Raw genomic sequence first — 23,160 nt, 5'->3', positions numbered from 1 at the left:
TTTTAATAGTTATTAATTTATGTATCTATACTTTCTTACATATAACTGTTTAAAACCCAATCGGGATATTTTTCTATTGTAGTTTTGTTGTTTGAAGTGGATATATAGCATTTTACCACAAAGCATGGTTATTTGTCTCTCTAAAATAAAATGACCTTGCAATATCTTTCAAACAAAATGATATCTGTCTTTTCACTAGCCCATGTCATGTTAAGATGAAAAAAAGCTGAGCTCTATCTCTTTCACAAGATGTGTTGTTAATTCCTGTCAATTTAAAAACATTTCTGAAAATGGATATATGGTATCACGTTTTGGAATGAAACTTCAAAACAGAAAAGCTGGAGTCAAACCTATTTATTTAGATTTTATTCAAATACATTTACACCGCAACTTTCTCACAGTTTAGTTATTCTTCCATTTTCTACAGTGTAAGAGGTCCTGCAGCTGCTGCTGGGTTAATGTTACTCATAGCGATGAGATCAATAAACAAAGATCTGGTATAATGGGACAATATCAAAACAAAATAGTTATAAAAGTAACGAAATCTGTACAAGCGAAAAAACTAACACTCAGAAACTACATATAAGATCAAAACAATACACAAATCCAACTTTAATATTTTATACATTTGATATTATATATTATAATTAATATATTTACATATTTTTTAAGTAACGAAATGGTTGACAGTGAACAACATCTCCAGAATCATTCAAATGCCCCATACATTTTCTAGAAAAACTAAGACAAAGAGATGTTAAACGTATTAAAAACCATGTCATCACATTGTACATGTATAGATACCTTTTCTAACTGCACATGAGTAGTAGAACCCTTAATTTTCAGATGATGGGCTGAGACTGTTAGGGGTCATACAGTACGACATACCATTCAGACAGTAGACGGTAAACAGTACAGCCACATACAGTACAACAGTGTTAAAATGTCGTCATGGAGATTAACATACAACAGGGGTTTTCATCAAATTGTGGTGGTATAAAAACAACTTTACACATAATGCATTTGGGAAACTGAAGTCTAGTCGTGCATCAACTATGAATATCATTGCTGGCCTGTGAGTTTAAAACAATACTCCATATTGTCTAATCTGACATATCAACATACAGTATAGATCCATGCTTTTGCAACACAATAAAATAGGAGGAATGAAACCGAGAAATTAAAAAACATCTCTTTATTTCCATATTATTTCCGCACTGGCTCTGTTGCCTGACCGTGGTCATATTATGGTTGTTGATTGTCTGGCAAGCCCGAAGCAACATCCTTCAATCCACAAGAGAAAATTATGTTCAAAGGTTTATCAAGCACACACACACGGACACACTTTTACGGCTCCATGCACATCTGCACACATGGTCGCATAGTTTCACACCTAAATGCCCATGTATTTCTAGCTAATCGTAAGAGGGACACAATTCATTCATTGATTTCTCTGAAAACTACCAAAGCCTATATAAAATGGCAATGATCTTTGGCTCTTCATTCTCTCAGGTCTGGTTGGTAAAATCTAGACAGAAGTAAACCCACAACATATTGGCTCTGACAAGATACAGTTTGGATTGCACTTTTGCAAGCAAGCACATATAAAGTAATAAACAGCCATGATAGAAAACACATTATACACGTTTACGCTGTTGGCAAGGACTCATGATCTTTGACATGGAAGGAAATAAAATAAAAATGCTGTACAATACATATATATATATATATATACACATATATGAGACGTGTTTGATACAATAACTTCAAGTATATACAAATAAGGAATACTTTTGGGGAAATCAATGAACAATGAACACCATTCATCAGGTGAAGAACAGAAGGAGGAAACATATTGATTGGAGAGCAAAAAAAAAAGTAAAGCTGAAGGATCTTTGATTTGGAAATAGGGTCATACTGTATAGATCAAGGTTGGGGTCAATTTGAATTGAAGTCAATTCTTGAAGTGATTTGAATTTAAAATAAAATTATGGAAAACAACTTTTTGTTGTTGTTAATTGAGAAGTCTTGAAAATAGATGCCTTTTTTCAATTATTGAATTGCAATTTCAGTTTACTTCCAGAATTCACTAAATGCAACTGACCACAACCCCGTTATACATAGATATCATCTTCAGGATCTGTGTTGCCCTCTGGCGACCATGACAGTGAGCAGCTACCACATCCAACTGTGTGTCATGTGACACATTCATTGTCATGTGACCTCGGCGAAAGTATTAGAATTCTAAAGGAAAAAAGAAGCAAAAGAAGAAACAGAACAAAAATGTGTCTTCAATGATTCACTATATTTAATATCCAAGACATTCTCTGCATTCAATACATCCCAAGATTAGTAACTATTAAGTACTGAAGCATTTTTATGAAGTAAACTGATTACGTCAGATTAGACATTACTTGGTAAAATGATATTTGCGATCTTGATATGAAAAAAACACAAAATAGCACAGTCAAGATACAGTATCAGTCCTGTGACATCTTGGTCCCCAACATCTCTTGCTTTCCGTAATTTAATTATATAACGACCCTTACGTAACCTCGAGCTAATGAGTCAGTTGCTTTGATTGCGCTGAGGGGCTTGTAAGGCTGTCTGTCCACACACGCATGCACACACACAAAATGTAAACGCACACACACACAGACACAAACACACACACAAAGTGGGCCAAGTAGCATTAGGTTAGCACACTGTACAGCTCCTGGGTTGCCTCTACAGTGGTTGCTCAACTAAAAGTTTTCAGATTATGCTGTGGGACATAGATGTAATTTGTGGTTTAATACGGTACCCTGCGTCACTACTTCATTACTCCAGACCAGCGCAATGGGGAGTTAGAGCACTGATTACACTTTTGGATCCCAAGGCGCTAATGTGTCTCTAACTGACAATGAATGGGCGACATAAACCAAATAGAAACTGATAATTATGCAAGACTTCAAAATGTAATTTCAATTAAATGAATGATGAGCATGAAGAAGGTGATTGAATTTAGAACAATAGTGTAAGAATTGCTATTCCTCTGTCCTGCACGCGAACACCCTACTCGTCAGTATTACTTACTAAAACTGTTGTTACACTAAGGTTTTTATTCTAAGAGAAATGAAAATGTTCAATTATATTCCATGATAATCTTAAAATATACAGCTGAAGTCGGAAGTTTACATACACCTTAGCCAAATACATTTAAACTCAGTTTTTCACAATTCCTGACATTTAATCCACACAAATTCCACACAAATTCCCTATCTTAGGTCAGTTAGGATCACCACTTTATTTTAAGAATGTGAAATGTCAGAATAATAGTAGACAGAATTATTTCTTTCAGCTTTTATTTCTTTCATCACATTCCCAGTGGGTCAGAAGTTTACATACACTCAATTAGTATTTGGTAGCATTGCCTTTAAATTGTTTAACTTGGGTCAAACGTTTATGGTAGCCTTCCACAAGCTTCCCACAATAAGTTGGGTGAATTTTGGCCCCTTCCTCCTGACAGAGCTGGTGTAACTGAGTCAGGTTTGTAGGCCTCCTTGCTCGCACACGGTTTTTCAGTTCTGCCCACAAATTGTCTATAGGATTGAGGTCAGGGCTTTGTGATGGCCACTCCAATACCTTGACTTTTTTGTCCTTAAGCTATTTTGCCACAACTTTGCAAGTATGCTTGGGGTCATTGTCCATTTGGAAGACCCATTTGCGACCAAGCTTTAACTTCCTGACTGATGTCTTGAGATGTTGCTTCAATATATCCACATAATTTTCCTGCCTCAGGATGCCATCTATTTTGTGAAGTGCACCAGTCCCTCCTGCAGCAAAGCACCCCCACAACATGATGCTTCCACCCCCGTGCTTCACGGTTGGGATGGTGTTCTTCGGCTTGCAAGCCTCTCCCTTTTACCTCCAAACATAACGATGGTCTTTATGGCCAAACAGTTCTATTTTTGTTTCATAAGACCAAAGGACTTTTCTCCAAAAAGTATGATCTTTGTCCCCATGTGCAGTTGCAAACCGTAGTCTGGCTTTTTTTATGGCTGTTTTGGAGCAGTGGCTTCTTCCTTGCTGAGTGGCCTTTCAGGTTATGTCGATTTAGGACTCGTTTTACTATGGATATAGATACCTTTGTACCTGTTTCCTCCAGCATCTTCACAAGGTCCTTTGCTGTTGTTCTGGAATTGATTTGCACTTTTCGCACCAAAGTATGTTCATCTCTAGGAGACAGACCACGTGTATGACTGCTGCGTTGTCCCATGGTGTTTATACTTGCGTACTATTGTTTGTACAGATGAACATGGTACCTTCATGCAATCAGGACTTGTGGAGGTCCACAATTATTTTTCTGAGGTCTTGGCTGATTTATTTTGATTTTCCCATGATGTCAAGCAAAGAGACACTGAGTTTGAAGGTAGCCATTGAAATACATCCACAGGTACATCTCCAATTGACTCAAATGATGTCAATTAGCCTATCAGAAGCTTCTAAAGACATCACATCATTTTCTGGAATTTTGCAAGCTGTTTAAAGGCACAGTCAACTTAGTGTATGTAAACTTCTGACCCACTGGAATTGTGATACGGTGAATTATAAGTGAAATAAATCTGTCTGTAAACAACTGTTGGAAAAATTACTTGTGTCATGCACAAAGTAGATGTCCTAACCAACTTGACAAAACTTTAGTTTGCTAACAAGAAATTTGTGGAGTGGTTGAAAAACGAGATTTAATGACTCCAACATAAGTGTATGTAAACTTCCGACTTCAACTGTAACTGTCAGGAGAGAAGAACAGAACTGCTAGCCTGACACTGAAAACTTACAAGCTACTGGAAATACACAGTGTTTGTAGATGGATGGGGTTACGTGTTCCACAACATGAATTATTCATTTTTATAATAACTTAACTTAGCTTTAGTTATTGTTTTCAGATGAATTCATGTGTCCTATATGCACCAATAGTATCAATTGGGAAAATTCCTTTTAAAATAATAATTGTATATTATTTTTCATTATTTCTTACTTAGCAAGGCATGATATCCTTCACTACTAACTACTGGCTTAATTATGGGATGGTGTATGCGTGTTTAATTTAACTCCCTTAAAATCTATGAATACTGAAGCAGTCAGCCAGGCAGTCAAAGCGAGCAGTGAGCCTGGATCCAAAGGGTTTTCTAAAGCATCCTAATGTGTCAGATTTATTTGGGTCACCTTCTGTACTGAGTTTGAAGATGGCCTATGGCCATGTTGATGTTGTGTGTAGCAATGCATTTAGTGTGGAAATGCATTTAGCTACAGTCTCCCTGCTGCTACACTAAACTGTGCAATGAGTGAACCCATACTGCAGTTTAGGTTTCCGCTGGGTGTTTTTTGGATTTCTAAAGTACATATAGTCCCTCAAACCTCAACTACTACACATTTGACCATTCTTGCCATTAACGCTTTGCTCATCTACCTCTCACGCATGCATGCATGAACGCAAACACAAACACACCTCTCCGCATCTCCTCGTTCTTATTCACCTCACACACCTCAGTCTAATGAGATGTGGTCATCCTCCTTTGCGTTGACGAATGGCCCAATGTAACTTCCCCTGGACTCATTGTGATTTCAAATAGGGGGAGCACTGGGTCTCCATAAGGCACTTCATCAAGATTACCAAGGGGGCCAGTGACATACTGTATGTCCCTGTAATGCATGACCTTGCATTCCCTTCGCTATAGGGTCTGCGAAGGCTACATCATTAATCTTCAGGAGCAATGCTACTGTATTATGCTTATAGAGGCAACCCAGAAGCTGTACAGTGTGCTAGTCTCATGCTACTTGGCCCACTTTGTGTGTGTGTGTTTACATTTTGTGTGTGTGCATGCGTGTGTGTGTGTGTGTGAACAGACAGTCTAACAAGCCCCTCAGCGCATTCAAAGCGCAGTGGTTCTTCCTGTAAGGTGTGCTTCATACTGCAGCACACTTTGCAGGCTGCCGCAGAGATCTATGGCATGTTATTTAATTGTCAGCCATTGTTACCATTAATGCTATTTAGTGCTAGCTTGACCACCAGAGGATATCTTTGAGAAGCATTTGATAGCCTTCAATATTGGCTGTACTAGAGAATTGAAAACCTTTTTTTTTGTAAGAACATAGTATATGGGATTCATTTTAAGAAATGTAGCTTAATTTAATTGATATTATAGTGTTTCTATTCCAAGAAAAACGAAAAAACGAAACCCTCAGTGTTTCCGTTAGGAAAATATGGCGCTCTACTACGTGACGGTCGGGAGTAGGCTACAGTACTAAGAGCATAACATTTCCACACCCTAATTGTAGTCTAACCAATACCCAAATGGAAATTCAGTGAAAATACAAATCTCATTGGTTTATCAAGACCAGTCCCCAACGCTGCTGAAATAGTTGACTATTGCTATTGCTTCAAATCCTATTGCTTCAAACTTCAATATGCTTTTTAAATAAACAAGACCTACACCACTTTTAACAGCAAACTACTCAACACTAGTGAGACTCATGTCGCCGACGGTAGGCCTACAGTATATTGAAAAATACTTTTTTCAATGACGTGACTCTCCGCCAATAAATAGATTTAGATGATTGGAGGATTCTAAATTAATATATAAGGTGCATTTTTCTTTAGAGCAAATCTGATCTGTGAGAATATCTAAGGGGCTTTTATATCATTCTAAATTAATTAATAATGATAATAATAATCGCTTTGTTTAAAAAATAACAATATTTTGGAGATAATCTTACTAATTTGTAAATAAAGCCAGTTTGTTATTTAGAATTATTTCTTTCTGTTTTTAGAGGGAGATGAAACCAAAAACCCACCGTCACCTCATGGGTCTCCCGGTCGCGGCCGGAACGGGTATCGAACCAGCATCTGTAACAACGCAGTTTGCACTGCCATGCAGTGTCTTAGACTGCGTCACCACTTGGGACGCGGTCTAAGTTTTTAATGCTGATCAATTGCCTTGCACAAAGTATCAAAATACTGGAAAGAGTCTCTTGTCCTGCTAATAGCCCATACTGGACTATTATAATACAAGGTGTCCAGGTCAGGATAACCAAAACATTTCTTTATTAAAGTCTATCAGAAAGAATGTTGGTACTTATTTATTTTGATCCAAAGCTTTGAATGAGTGAGTCACTCAGCTTTATGTAGGTGCCGAGGCTATATGACTGCGCCATCAACTTGATTATTTTGCTTATATTCAGTCAACACATACAGTTGAAGTCGGAAGTTTACATACACTTACGTTGGAGTCATTAAAACACGTTTGTCAACCACTCCCCAATACTTTGTGCATAACACAAGTAATTTTTCCAACAATCGTTTACAGACAGATTATTTCACTTATAATTCACTGTATCACAATTCCAGTGGGTCAGAAGTTTACATACACTAAGTTGACTGTGCCTTTAAACAGCTTGGAAAATTCTAGAAAATTATGTCATGGCTTTAGAAGCTTCTGATAGGCTGATTGACATCATTTGAGTCAATTGGAGGTGTACCTGTGGATGTATTTCAATGCCTACCTTCAAACTCAGTGCCTCTTTGCTTGACATCATGGGAAAATCTAAAAAAATCAACCAAGACCTCAGAAAAAGAATTGTAGACCTCCACAAGTCTGGTTCATCATTGGGAGCAATGTTCAAATGCATGAAGGTACCATGTTCATCTGTACAAACAATAGTACGCAAGTATAAACACCATGGGACAACGCAGCCGTCATACACGTGGTCTGTCTCCTAGAGATGAACGTACTTTGGTGCAAAAAGTGCAAATCAATCCCAGAACAACAGCAAAGGACCTTGTGAAGATGCTGGAGGAAACAGGTGCAAAAGTATCTATATCCACAGTAAAACGAGTCCTATATCGACATAACCTGAAAGGCCGCACAGTAAGGAAGAAGCCACTGCTCCAAAACAGCCATAAAAAACAGCCAGACTACGGTTTGCAACTGCACATGGGGACAAAGATCGTACTTTTTGGAGAAATGTCCTCTGGTCTGATGAAACAAAAATAGAACTGTTTGGCCATAATGACCATCGTTATGTTTGGAGGAAAAAGGGGGAGGCTTTCAAGCCGAAGAACACCATCCCAACCGTGAAGCACGGGGTTGGCAGCATCATGTTGTGGGGGTGCTTTGCTGCAGGAGGGACTGGTGCACTTCACAACATAGATGGCATCATGAGGGTTGAAAATTATGTGGATATATTGAAGCAACATCTCAAGACATCAGTCAGGAAGTTAAAGCTTGGTTGCAAATGGGTCTTCCAAATGGACAATGACCCCAAGCATACTTGCAAAGTTGTGACAAAATAGCTTAAGGACAACAAAGTCAAGGTATTGGAGTGGCCATCACAAAGCCCTGACCTCAATCCTATAGAACATTTGTGGGCAGAACTGAAAAAGCGTGTGCGAGCAAGGAGGCCTACAAACCTGACTCAGTTACACAAGCTGTCAGGAGGAATGGGCCAAAATTCTGACAACTTATTGTTGGAAGCTTGTGCAAGGCTAACAGAAATGTTTGATCCAAGTTAAACAATTTAAAGGCAATGCTACCAAATACTAATTGAGTGTATGTAAACTTCTGACCCACTGGGAATGTGATGAAAGAAATAAAAGCTGAACTAAATCATTCTCTCTACTATTATTCTGACATTTCACATTTTTAAAATAAAGTGGTCATCCTAACTGACCTAAGACAGGGAATTTTACTAGGTTTAAATGTCAGGAATTGTGAAAAACGGAGTTTAAATGTATTTGGCTAAAGTGTATGTAAACTTCCAACTTAAACTGTATGTGGTAACTGTTGCTCCCAATGTTCTGAACAGTGGTTTAATCAATAAACAGCAAATGGTCTACTTAACCCAATTTGACACACAATGTTTATACCCGCACAGCTTTGCTATCAAGACACTTTGTATAGACAGGTAACGAGGCATGCAGGTTTTCATTCTTACATGATCAGTTTACACAGTGTGCGATTTAGCCCAATGTAACAATGTGTGTGGCTTCTTGCTAATCACCTGTATACAGATGATTAGCAGACAGACTATTTTCAGGGACTGGGATTGTGTACCTCTTGCCAAAGGCATTGTAAGAGCTTATAGAAATTTTACCTGGACTATAAAACTAAGAAGATGAGACTCTCAAACCAAAGTGATACATACATTATATTCCAAACCTCAATGTATATTTTTGTCAATGTTCATATTCTTTGGTCAATTTTCAACCTTCATACTACACATCTGGAAGACATTTTTATCTTTCTATACATACAATGAAGGATATACTGTATCTGATGTGTCTTTCTGTATGGTGGACACAGCAGAATGGACTGAGGCTGACAAACAAGGTACTCTAGGAAACTGTTCCAAGCAAAAGCACATTATATTGTATTTAGCCTACTGCAGTGAAGTGTAGCTGACAATACCTGTGAGGCTATGTACTTCTCCATGGTGTTGTCCATGATGCGGGGCTGGCCCATCATAGTAACACTGCTGACCACTCTCTCCTCCGGCGGGATCTCGTTCAGCAGAGTCTTCCCTTTGAAGTTCTGCACCACCCCTAGAACCTGCACTCACAGCCACGGTCACGGGGCAGACAAAGGAAAATAGATATGGGGGATTGGTGTGCGCGGAAGTGAGAGACGGAAAGAAAGAAGAAATAGAGATGTGGGAGTGGGAGACTTAGTTAGTTAGGCTGAGATGGAAATAGAGGCTCTGTGGTGTTTTTGCAGAGCTGAGTGCTTCGTAGAGTGCCTTTCACTTCTCAAAACATGGGTTATGTAATTATTTTTTTCTATTATAAAGGAATCGCATGGCTTGTTGCCCAAAAACATGAATTCAATCAGGGGCTGTGTGTTTGTGTGTCTTCAAGGAGTTTCATCCATTACCAGAGCCCAAATTAGCTTTTTTTGTGAGACGTCTATCTAAGGCAATGTTCAGATGGAGGAGAAATGCAACTCAGAGAACAATGATCATCTAGAGCAGTGGTCACCAACCGATCGACCGTTCAATCTCTAAGGCATTTGTAGTTGTTTACCAAACATTTCTGTAAAACAAAACAAAAACGATAAAGCCTTGCGTTTCTATAATTCTTTCTTTGTTTAGCGCTGTTGGTGGTAGGTGCACATGATTCAGCAGCACTAGTGCCAAGAAGGCAAAGTGTTCCTATTTTGAACCATTTCATGTGTCTGAAGGTAGAACTCTGCATACCCGGCAGGCCCAGAGAGCAAGTGCACCTATAGGCCTATCGCAATCAGATAGTTCAGATCACTGTGTCTGCAGTTTCCTCGAGCCATAGACATAAAACAAAGCCTCGAGCACACTGCAAAGTTGATACTGTGAGATTTCCAAACGTTTAAAACCATAACTAGAGAGAGACAATGAATACAGCAAAGAGCTGCTGTTTTTACAAGTAAATTCATGTTTAAGTTGTTATTCAGCACTATCAACACTTTGTTCAACACTTTTTTACAAGTCTTAAATGTGTGTTCTCGCTACCAGCACTGCAGCTGCAATGAATGAGTATAGAAAAACGTTTCGATAAGCTTGCAAGATTCTTATTAGCGGCTTGTGTATTTTTTAATATTGAGGAATATTTCATTTCCTCTGGTCATTTTAAAATAAACTATTATTAATGTTAATGCAAATAGTCCGGGTAGCCATTTGATTACCTGTTCAGGAGTCTTATGGCTTGGGGGTGAAAGCTGTTGAGAAGCCTTTTGGTCCTAGACTTGGCACTCCGGTACAGCTTGCCATGCGGTAGCAGAGAGAACAGTCTATGACTGGGGTGGCTGGGGTCTTTGACAATTTGTAGGGCCTTCCTCTGACACCACCTGGTGTAAAGGTACTGGATGGCAGGCAGCTTAGCCCAGTGATGTACTGGGCCGTATGCACTACCCTCTGTAGTGCCTTGCGGTCGGAGTTCGAATAGTTGCTGTACCAGGCAGTGATGCGACCAGTCAGGATGTTCTCGATGTTGCAGCTGTAGAACCTTTTGAGGATCTGAGGACCCATGCCAAATATTTTCAGTCTCCTTAGGGGGAATAGGTTTTGTCGTGCCCTCTTCACGACTGTCTTGGTGTGTTTGAACCATTCTAGTTTGTTGGTGATGTGGACACCAAGGAACTTGAAGCTCTCAACCTGCTCCACTACAGCCCTGTCGATGAGAATGGGGGCGTGCTCGGTCCTCCTTTTCCTGTAGTCCACAATCATCTCCTTTGTCTTGAATACGTTGAGGGAAAGGTTGTTATTCTGGCACCACACGGCCAGGTCTCTGACCTCCTCCCTATAGGCTGTCTCGTTGTTGTCGGTGATCAGGTCTACCACTGTTGTGTAGTCTGCAAACTTAATGATGGTGTCGGAACAATGCTTGGCCATGCAGTCGCGGGTGAACAAGGAGTACAGGAGGGGACTGAGCACGCAACCCTGAGGGGCTCCAGTGTTGAGGATCAGCGTGACAGATGTGTTGCTACCTACCTTCACCACCTGGGGGCGGCCCGTCAAGAAGTCAAGGATCCAGTTGCAGAGGGAGGTGTTTAGTCCCAGGATCCTTATCTTAGTGATGAGCTTTGAGGGCACTATGGTGTTGAACGCTGAGCTGTAGTCAATGAGTAGCATTCTCACGTAGGTGTTCCTTTTGTCCAGGTGGGAAAGGGCAATACAGATTGCATCATCTATGGATTTGTTTGAGCGGTTTGCAAATTGGAGTGGGTCCAGGGTTTCTGGGATAATGGTGTTAATTTGAGCCATTACCAGCCTTTCAAAGCACTTCATGGCTATGTTCATGAGTGCTACAGGTCTGTAGTCATTTAGGCAGGTTACCTTAGTGCTCTTGGGCACAGGGTCTATGGTGGTCTGCTTGAAGCATGTTGGTATTACAGACTCAATCAGGGACATGTTGAAAATGTCAGTGAAGACATCTGCCAGTTGGTCAGCACAAGTCCTGGCAATCCGTCTAGCCCAGCGGCCTTGTGGCCGTTTACCTGTTTAAAGGTCTTACTCACGTTGGCTATGGAGAGCGTGATCACACAGAATATCTGATGCTCTCATCGATGCCTCAGTGTTGCTTGCCTCGAAGCAAGCATAGAAGTTATTTAGCTCGTCTGGTAGGCTCGTGTCACTGGGCAGCTCGCGGCTGTGCTTCCCTTTGTAGTCTGTAATAGTTTGCAGGCCCTGCCACATCATACGAGCGTCGGAGCCGGTGTAGTACGATTCAATCTTGGTTCTGTATTGGCGCTTTGCCTGTTTGATGGTTCGTCGGAGGGCATAGCAGGATTTCTTATAAGCTTCCGGGTTAGAGTCCCACACCTTGAAAGCGGCAGCTCTACCCTTTAGCTCAGTGCGAATGTTCCCTGTAATCCATGGCTTCTGGTTGGGGTATGTACGTACAGTCACTGTGGGGACTACATCCTCGATGCACTTATTGATAAAGACAGTGACTGATGTGGTGTACTCCACATTGCCATCGGAAGAATCCTGGAACATATTCCAGTCTGTGCTAGCAAAACAGTCCTGTAGTTTAGCATCTGCTTCATCTGACCACTTTGCTATAGACAGAGTCACTGGTGCTTCCTGCTTTAATTTTTGCTTGTAAGCAGGAATCAAGAGGATAGAATTATGGTCAGATTTGCCAAATGGAGGGGGAGGGAAAGCTTTGTACGCATCTCTGTGTGTGGAGTAAAGGTGATCTAGAATTGTTTTCCCTCTGGTTGCGCTTTAAACATGCTGATAGAAATTAGATAAAACTGATTTAAGTTTCCCTGCATTAAAGTCCCCGGCCACTAGGAGCGCCGCCTTTGGGTGAGCGGTTTCCTGTTTGCTTATTTCCTTATACAGCTGACTCAGTGCGGTCTTAGCACCAGACTCCGTCTGTGGTGGTAAATAAACAGCCACGAAAAAAATAGATGAAATAGTGTGGCAAATAGTGTGGTCTACAGTTTATCATGAGATACTCTACTTCAGGCGAGCAAAATCTAGAGACTTCCTTAGATTTCTTGCACCAGCTGTTGTTTAGAAATATACACAGACCCCTCGTCATACCGGAGTGTGCTGTTCTGTCTAGTTGGTGCAGCGTATATCCCGCTAGCTGAATGTTTCCATGTCATAATTCAGCCACGATTCAGTAAAACACAAGATATTACAGTTTTTGATGTCCCATTGGTAGGATATTCGTCATCGTACCTCATCTAATTTATTGTCCAATGTTTGTAAGTTGGCAAGTAATATTGATGGTAAGGGGCGTCGGCAGATCCTTACGAGGCACCCTGCCCTGTCTCTTTCTCTTGCCTATGACGGGGATTTCGGCCTTGTCGGGTGTCTGAAGTACATCCTGTGCGTCCTGCTCGTTGAAGAAAAAATCTTTGTTTAATACGAGGTGAGTGGTCTCTGTCCTAATATCCAGAAGCTCTTTATGTACAAAACATTATGTACAAATAACGTGAAAAAACCACATAATAGCACAATTGGTTAGGCGCCTGTAAAACGGCTGCCATTTCTTCCGGCACTATCTTAACTCATGACGTTACTACCCTGCATGAATCTGTAGGTAGCTAACCAACCAGGTTCAATGTTAGCTACAGTAGCTAACATTAGGCTATAACTAGTCAAGCAAATGGGTCTGAGATACAAATAATAAGATCACACACGGAACAATAGCTAGCTAGCCAGCCAGCTAACGTTAGCTAGCTAACAGTATACTTTAACTTGAAATGAAACCACTTTGTCAAAATCTGAAAATGTAGCTAGCTAGACTATCTTACCCATATACATCATCGATGGACGCATCTCCTTCGGACGCCATGGTTGCTCTTAGTATGAAGATGGAGACAGGTGTTTTCTCATCTCCTTAGCTATCATACTCAAATTCCACTGATTTCAAAACTCAGTCCTCCAGAAAGTGGAGAGCATACACTGTAACTAACAGTACACTTTAACTTGACATTAGGCTTGTGAAGTTTTAATACGCGATACATTTTTTAGAAAGCAGCGTTAGAGAGGACTCCCTAGACATACTGACCAGCTCAAATAGAACCAGCTCAAATAGACAGAAGCATGCTATATGGCAGACCAATCCAAACTCAACTCTCGGCATGTCCAGTCCACTTATTTATTTCACCTTTATTTAACCAGGTAGGCCAGTTGAGAACAAGTTCTCATTTACAACTGCGACCTGGTCAAGATAAAGCAAAGCAGTGCAACAAAAACAACAACACAGAGTTACACATGGGATAAGCAAATGTACAGTGAATAACACAATAGAAAAATCTGTATACAGTGTGTGCAAAATGAAGTAAGGAGGTAAGGCAATAAACAGGCCAATAGTGGCGAAGTAATTACGATTCAGCAATTTACACTGGAGTGATATATGTGCAGATGAGGATGTGCAAGTAGAAATACTGGTGTGCAAAAGAGCAGAAAAACAAAAACAAATATGGGGATGAGGTAGGTAGTTGGTTGGATGGGCTACTTACAGATGGAAGGTGTACAGGTGCAGCGATCGGTAAGCTGCTCTGACAGCTGACGCTTAATGTTAGTGAGGGAGATATAAGTCTCCAACTTCAGTGATTTTTGCAATTCGTTCCAGTCATTGGCAGCAAAGAACTGGAAGGAAAGGTGGCCAAAGGGGATGACCAGTGAAATATACCTGCTGGAGCGCGTGCTACGGTTGGGTGTTGCTATGGTGACCAGTGAGCTGAGATAAGGCGGCGCTTTACCTAGCAAATACTTATAGACCTGGAGCCAGTGGGTTTGGCGACAAAAATGTAGCAAGGACCAGCCAACGAGAGCATACAGGTCGCAGTAGTGGGTAGTATATGGGGCTTTGGTGACAAAACGGATGGCACTGTGATAGACTGCATCCAATCTGCTGAGTAGAGTGTTGGACGCTATTTTGTAAATGACATCGCCGAAGTCAAGGATCGGTAGGAAATAGGAAGCCGATTCTAGATTTAACTTTGGATTGGAGATGCTTAATGTGAGTCTGGAAGGAGAGTTTACAGTCTAGCCAGACACCTAGGTATTTATAGTTGTCCACATATTCTAAGTCAGAACCGTCCAGAGTAGTGATGCTAGTAGGGCGGGCGGATGCGGGCAGCGATCGGTTGAAGAGCATGCATTTTGTTTTACTAGCATTTAAGAGCAGTTGGAGGCCACGAAAGGAGTGTTGTATGGCGTTGAAGCTCATTTGGTTTGTTAACACAGTGTCCAAAGGGCCAGATGTATACAGAATGGTGTCGTCTGCGTAGAGGTGGATCAAAGATTCACCAGCAGCAAGAGCGACATCATTGATATATACAGAGAAAAGAGTCGGTCCGAGAATTTAAACCTGGTTGCTGTAGCACTCTGCTTCAGATATGGTATGTTATGAAATTGCAATGTAGTAATAATCGTTTATGCGCAAGTTGTAATCTTACGCCACGGCACTAAATTATATACACATGCATGACTGAACACTGCATGTGAGAGTGAATAACACAAGCAGGGCACAAGCGTACAGAGAATTGACAAAAGTAGGGCACATCAAAGGTAAAAGACATATGTGACTTAACGCGAGACATACACATGGTGTGAATGCATCCAGAAAATAACATTCTGTAGTTATAGGTTCATGTACTCTATAACAGTTTAGGGGAAAAAACATGCAGACACACACAAGACACAGACATGGATGCAAGTAAACCTGCACACACACACCTTTACCCCATGGCCCAGGCACCCTGCGGTTTTCACACACACACGCTCATACACCCACCCACCCACCCACCCACCCACCCACCCACCCACCCACAAACCCACACACACACACACACACACACACACACACACACACACACACACACACACACACACACACACACACACACACACACACACACACACACACACACACACACACACACACACCATGGCCCAGGCACCCTGCTGTTTTCTGTTAGGCACTGTGCTTTCTTGCTGATGACGCGTGATGTGCGCCTGCTCGCCTGTTATACGGTGGTTTGATCTCAGATATCTCCTGCTGGGTCCTTTCCCACCTTTCCCCTTTCCCCATTCTCGTTAACTAGGTCATACTAGGTCTGTATCCCAAATGGCACCCTATTCCCTACACAGTGCACTACTTTTGACCAGGGCCGTTAGAAAAGTGGTGCACTACATAGGGAATATGGTGACATTTGGGACGCACTTAACACTATAACTCTCCACCTATCCTGTCAGAAATGGATGATCTTTGTGCTAGTAGTAATTTAGAGTTGTTGAAGATAAACATGCCATGAGCAGCAACTTTGCACTGATGTTTCCACACCCAATTTGTATGCAACAACCAATTAAGCAAGATTTCTCCATAGACTAGTGCTCTGAAACCCGAGAAACTCAAGCAAATCTAACGGTTTTCATACTCACTCTAGCAAGAGACACACCAACTAATATGTGTATTGCAGAGACATCAAAAGGAGCCCACTCATAGAGGAGCTCAGTCACTTTCCCTATACTAAACACAACAGATCCAAGTGGTCCTACTGTGTTCATCTGAGCCAATTATCCAGCCATACTAGGGGGAAAACCCAGTGTTTTCCATAAGTGCCGGCTGTCGGCTAAATTCACAATAACAGAGTCATTGTAAGCTGGTTACTTTTTCCACTTCATAAATGAACTAGGTTTCTTTTCATTTAAACGTCTCAATTCGCTAGTCAGAAAAATCCGTAGCCTTCTCCTGCTAGAATGAACGATATGCATCTTACAGTGATCTATTGGTAGGACAGGCACCTGTCAGTCACAAAGCGAGCGATGCCAGGGAGACTGCTGGTTTGTACAGTTCGTCAGTCTGCTGTCTGTCCCACCTCTTCGTACCGGTGTTCTTTTTGTGCCCTGTGGTTGGCTGAAGTCAAATCTATTTATGGAGGAGAGCATGATGCTTCTTCCTCATCTCCTGTGAGTGAATTTACACGTCCTATGTAATGTAACTGGTAACGATGAGTTGAAATTCACTTAATTATTGTTTTGTGGCACGTGCATACTGGTAGGTTACTACTTCTTTTTGGCGATTTATCTGCAGATAAATGATGAATACATTCGACGAAGGTGTTGAATCCTCACTGCAGGATCAATAGGAAGTGAAGAGAGCCTCATTCTGGTCCGAAATACGATAGAAGACAACAGATTTGCATTTGTATTTATTAAGGATCCCCATTAGCTCCTGCCAAGGTCCAAACAGGATTAAGGAAATTACATCACCCGACATGTACTGCTTTATTTAACATCATACAACACATTATTACACCACTACTCTACTACTACATATTTACAATACAAAATATATAATACCATACTATTTCAACATTACAATGTATGTGTGTGTAGTGTATTTAGCATATGTTTGCGTATGCGTGTGTGCCTGTCCTTGTTGTTCCATACGGTGTAGTTGTATCTGATTTTTAAATCTGATTTTACTGCTTGCTTGAGTTACTTGATGTGGAATAGAGTTCCATGTAGTCGTGTCTCTATGTTGTACTGTGTGTTTCCCAAGGTCTGTTCTGGACTTGGGGACTGTGAAGAGACCTCTGGTGGCATGTCTTGTTGGGTATGCATGGGTGTTGGAGCTGTGTGCTAGCCGTTTGAACAGACTGATCAGTGCTTTCAACAAGTCAATAGCTCTCAAAAAGACAAGCAGTGATGCAGTCAATCGCTTCTCTATTTTGAGCCAGGAGAGATTGACATGCATGTTATTGAAGTTAGCTCTCTGTGTACATTTAAGGGCCAGATGTGCTGCTCTGTTCTGGGCCAATTGTAATTTTCCTATGTTCCTCTTTGTGGCAATTGACCATATGATTGGACAGTAGTCCAGGTGCAATAAAACTAGGGCCTGTAGGACTTGTTTTGTTGATAGCGATGTCAAGAAAGCAGACCTCTCTCGATCTTAGCTACCGTGGCATCAATATGTTTTGACCATGACAGTTTACAATCCAGGGTTACATCAAGCAGTTTAGTCCTAAGCTTGCTCAATTTCCACATTACCCATTACAAGATTTAGTTGAGGTTTAGGGTTTAGTTAATGATTTGTCCTAAATACAATGGTTTTAGTTTTAGAAATATTTAGGACTAGCTTATTACTTGCCACCCATTCTAAAACTGACTGTAGCTCTTTGTTAAGTGTTGTTGTGATTTAACTTGCTGTGGTAGCGGACGTGTATAATGTTGAGTCATCAGCATACATAGACACACAGGCTTTACTCAGTGCCAGTGGCAGGTCATTAGTAGACGTGTGCCCGACTCTACCTGGATTATGTTGAAGAGAATTCCGTTAAAGAACATCCTCTGTGTTCGGTTAGACAGGTAATTCTCGATCCACAATATAGCAGAGAACGTAAAGCAATAACATATACGTTTTTTCAGCAAAGTCAAAAGTCTAACAAAACAGCTCTCACAATCTTTTTATGATCAATTTCTTGATTGAACACCATTTATTGATTGAACACTCCCCTTCAACAACATAGTGCCCTTCAAGCTCATCACTAAGCTCGGGGCCCTTGGTCTGAACCGCGCCCTGTGCAACTGGGCCTGGACTTCCTGACTGGCCGACCCCAGGTGGTAAAGGTAGGCAACAACACCTCCGCCACGATGATCCTCGCCATGGGAGCCCCACAAAGGTGCGTGCTCAGCTCCCTCCTGTACACCCATGACTGCGTGGCCAGACACGTTTCCAACTCAATCATCAAGTTTGCTGATGACACAACAGTGGTAGGCCTGATCACCAGCATGCCTCAATCATGTTTCAAGTTTTATTAGTCGTATGTACAGGATACACATGGTATACACTGTCCAACGAAATGCTTACTTTTCAGGTTCCTTCTCGACAATACAACAACAATAAGAAATAAGAAAATAAAAATATGAACATAAAGTAAATGGCTGAGTAGAATAGAATATATATTTTAGCATAAGTATAATTCAGGAAGGCACAATTTATAGTACAATATTTACACAAGGAGGGATTGGAGGGCAAGTGTTTAAATTGTGCAGTATGAACAAATCGAGTCTGGTAGCAGTAGTTGTAATTTGTGTGAAGCATGAATGCATATACTGTATGTGTGTGTGCACCACACAGGTGGATTTGCGGAGCTCCTACCTACTTGCATTGTACGCGTTGCGCGACACAGAGTTGTCGGGGTTCGTTCCGCTGAAATTGAATTCTGAACTACGGGCTCTCAGCAAGGTATGGATTTCTCAGTTCATCCAGGTTTTTTGGTTGGGGTATGTCCAGATTGTTATTGTGGGTACATCATCATCAACGCATTTCCTAATGAAGCCTGTGACTGACGATGTATATTTCTCAATGTTGATGGATGAATCCTGGGTTGAGGAATCTTTGAGCATATTCCAATCAGTATTTTCAAAACTGTCCTGCAGCATCGAGTCTACCGCCTATGTCCAGCGCCTCACTATTCTCTGTATTGATGGCTCCCTCTTGAGTTGCTGCTTGTAGGCTTGGAGAAGGAACAGAGAGACGCTATCTGATTGGCCGAAGAGAGGGTAGGGATGGGGGATGGTCCAGCACGTTGTTTCCAATTGGGGGGCAGTTTAAATGTTGGTGATACTTTGGAATCATTTGTTTAAAATTTGCTTGGTTAAAATCTCCTACGGCAATAAAGACTGCTTCCAGGTGAGACAATTCTTGCTGGTTAATGTGCTTATACAGTTCACTAAGTGCGGCCTTGATGTTTGCTTGTAGGGGTATGTACACAGCTGTGATAATAACACAAGTGAATTCCCTCGACATATAGTGGGGTCGGTATTGTAGCATCAGAAACTCCATGTCAGGTGAACAGGAGCTCGAGACATATTCAACTTCGGTACACCAGGAATTGTTGACGGGGAAGCATACACCTTCCACCATACTCTAATCAGAAGCCACCCTACGATCCATACGCAAAATTTAAAAGCACAGTCGAGTGAATTGTATGTAAGCCATGTGCCTGTAAAAACAAAGATACAGCATTCCCTGATGTCCCTCTGTAATTGAAGCCATACTCGAGTTCACAAAGTTTATTTTCCAGCAATTGGATATTAGCCATCAGGATACAAGGAATCATACCACAGGAGGTTGGTGGCACCTTAATTGGGGAGGACGGGCTCGTGGTAATGGCTGGAGCATTATGAATGGAATGGTGTCAAATACATCAAACACATGGTTTGATAACATTCAATTTACTCCGTTCCATACATTATTATGAGCCGTCCGCCCCGCAACAGCAGCCTCCACTGAATCATACCTGTAGGTCTATTCATGGGTGCCTGACTTTGTATCTGGCGGGGGGTCTGAGGGTCCTCCCCCTGAAAATGTTAGCATTTTTAAAACCATTTCCTGTGGTTCTATATTTTTTCTCAACATGGAATCAATGTTTACTTGAAAGAACACAAAACATTTTCTTATGTTTTTGACACAATACATTCAATTGAAGTGTAGACTAGATTTAGATTTTGCCACAATAAATTCAGTTGAAAGAGTAGACTAGACTAGTTTTTCTGACTTGATTACTAATCTACAGCCTTCCTCTAAGTCCCACCCACAGTGATTGACAGGTCTGAAACCCTAACAACTCTGACTCAAAAACACCCTGCCCCCTCCCCTGACAATCCCACCCACAGTGATTGATTGAAAGGCCAAACTGTTAAAGGGATAGTTCACCCAAATTACAAAATGACATTGGTTTCCTTACCCTAAGTGTCCACAGCAGCAGGGCCAATAAAATACATGCAGTGCAATCAGAAAGTTTTCAGACCCCTTGACTTTTTCCACATTTTGTTACGTTACGGCCTTATTCTACAATTGATTAAATAATTTTGTTTCCCTCATCAATCTACATGCAAAACCCCATAATGACAAAGCAAAAACTGAAATACCTTATTTACATAAGTATTGCTATGAGACTCGAAATTGAGCTCAGGTGCATCCTGTTTCCATTGATCATCCTTGAGATGTTTCTACAACTTGATTGGAGTCCACGTAAATTCAATTGATTGGACATGATTTGGAAAGGCACACACACCTGTCTATATAAGGTCCGACAGTCGACCAAGCCATGACAATTGAAGGAATTGTCCATAGAGCTCCGAGACAGGGGAAAGGGTACCAAAACATGTCAGCAGCATTGAAGGTCCCGAAGAACACAGTGGCCTCCATCATTCTTAAATGGAAGAACTTTGGAACCGCCAAGAATCTTCCTAGAGCTGGCCACCCAGCCAAACTGAGCAATCAGGGAAGGGCCTTATTCAGGGTGGTGACCAAGAACCAGATGATCACTCTGACAGAGCACCAGAATTCCTCAGTGGAGATGGGAGAACTTTCCAGAAGGACAACCGTCTCTGCAGCACCACCAATCAGGCCTTTATGGTGTGATTATGGAGTGACCAGACGGAAGACACACCTCAGTAAAAGGCACATGACAGCCTGCTTGGAGTTTGCCAAAAGGCACCTAAATTACTCTCAGACCATGAGCAACAAGACTCTCTGGTCTGATGAAAACAAGATTGGCCTCTTTGGCCTGAATGCCAAGTGTCACGTCTGGAGGAAACCTGGAACCATCCCTACGGTGAAGCATGGCGGTGGCAGCATCATGCTGTGGGGATGTTTTTCAGCGGCAGACTAGTCAGGATTGAGGGAAAGATGAATGGTGCAAAGGACAGAGAGATCCTTGATGAAAACCTGCTCCAGAGCGCTCAGGACCTCAGACTGGGATGAAGGATCAACTTCCAACAGGAAAACGACCCTAAGCACACAGCCAAGACAACGCAGGAGTGGCTCCGGGACAAGTCTCTGAAAGTCCTTGAGTGGCCCAGCCAGAGTCCGGACTTGAACCTGATCGAACAACTCTGGAGAGACCTGACAATAGCTGTGTAGCAACGCTGCCCATCCAACCTGACAGAGCTTGAGAGGATCTGCAGAGAAGAATGGGAGAAACTCCGCCAAGCTTGTAGCGTCATACCCAAGAAGACTCGAGGCTGTAAACGCTGCTAAAGGTGCTTCAACAAAGTACTGAGTAAAGGGTCTGAATACGTATGTATATGCATTATTTCTGGGGGTTTTTGTTTCATAAATGTGCAAAAAAATTCTAAAAACAGTTTCTGCTTTGTCATTATGGGGTATTGTGTGTATATTGATGAGGGAAAAAAACAATTTCATCCATTTTAGAATAAGGCTATAAAGTAACAAAATGTGAAAAAAGTCAAGGGGTCTGAATACTATCCGAATGCATTGTCATTTGACGAACAAACATTATTTTGGCAATTCATATACTGCAGTAAATGCTACCGTCCCACGCTATATACGCTACCGTCCCACAAGAAGTTAAGGGTTTTGGCGAGACTTTATCCAACTCACGTTCTGGGAACGTTCCAGGAATATTAAAACATGACGTTAACCTCGGGACCATAAGAGGATGTTCAGTACAGGTCCCAGTTTGGTCACAGTATAACTTTATAATAAGGTATTATGATGTCCATTACATGCTGACCTCACCGCCCGCGTTGTGTGTGCCAAAAGTGGTCAGGATTTTGTTTCATGGTCATCTGGAGGTTTGTGTAGTTCCCGCATTTTCCCAGGGAAGGGAAAATGGACGCTTTTAGGACGTTCTTGGGCATTGTATTACGGTCCCCTGGAGATTTTGTCTAGTTCCCGGTATGTTCCAGGGACATCCCAGAGGATGTTTTTAGGACAGTCTTGGAATGTTGTGTCATAGTCTCCTACAGATTGTCATCTCTGCACTCATCTCATATAAACTTTTCATAGAGCAGTCTTTTCTATTCCCTGAAATCTTACCAAGGTAAGTTCAAGACCAGAATTTCTCACTTACACAATATCATGCAAATTAATTATGTAGGCAAATTTACTTGGACCAGAATAAGTCATTTATTTTCTTTCACTTTGAAAATGTGGAGGACGTTGTGTAGATCAGTAGGGGGGAAAAATCTAACCTAATCCCTTTTTAGATTTAAGGCAGCAAGATGTGAAGACTGTGCAAGGGATGTGTAGACTTTCACCTTGGACTGTATAGAGTTCAAACATGTTACATGTAAAAAGTATGTACATGTGACCACAGAGAGGGCCTTATTACGAAGAGTTAATGTAGCAAGCATATAATAAGCATG

The 23,160-nt window shown here is 41.4% G+C and overlaps 1 protein-coding gene across 1 annotated transcript in view; it reads right to left on the bottom strand.

The window, feature by feature from the left end:
• Window positions 1–1,347: 1,347 nt before the first annotated feature.
• Window positions 1,348–23,160, bottom strand: part of LOC120056288 (phospholipid phosphatase-related protein type 5-like) — a 66,304-nt gene continuing 44,491 nt past the window's right edge. Inside the window, exons 5-6 of the mRNA XM_039004534.1 lie at window positions 9,450–9,590; window positions 1,348–1,365 (exon numbers count right to left, since the gene is read on the bottom strand). Of these exons, the coding sequence (XP_038860462.1) occupies window positions 1,348–1,365; window positions 9,450–9,590 (159 nt within the window). The remainder of the gene's footprint in view (window positions 1,366–9,449; window positions 9,591–23,160) is intronic.

This window comes from Salvelinus namaycush, chromosome 11 (assembly GCF_016432855.1).
Source record: "Salvelinus namaycush isolate Seneca chromosome 11, SaNama_1.0, whole genome shotgun sequence".
Lineage (NCBI taxonomy): Eukaryota > Metazoa > Chordata > Actinopteri > Salmoniformes > Salmonidae > Salvelinus > Salvelinus namaycush.
Note: the sequence above shows the minus strand (reverse complement) of the source record. Positions and strands in the feature narration are given on the sequence as shown.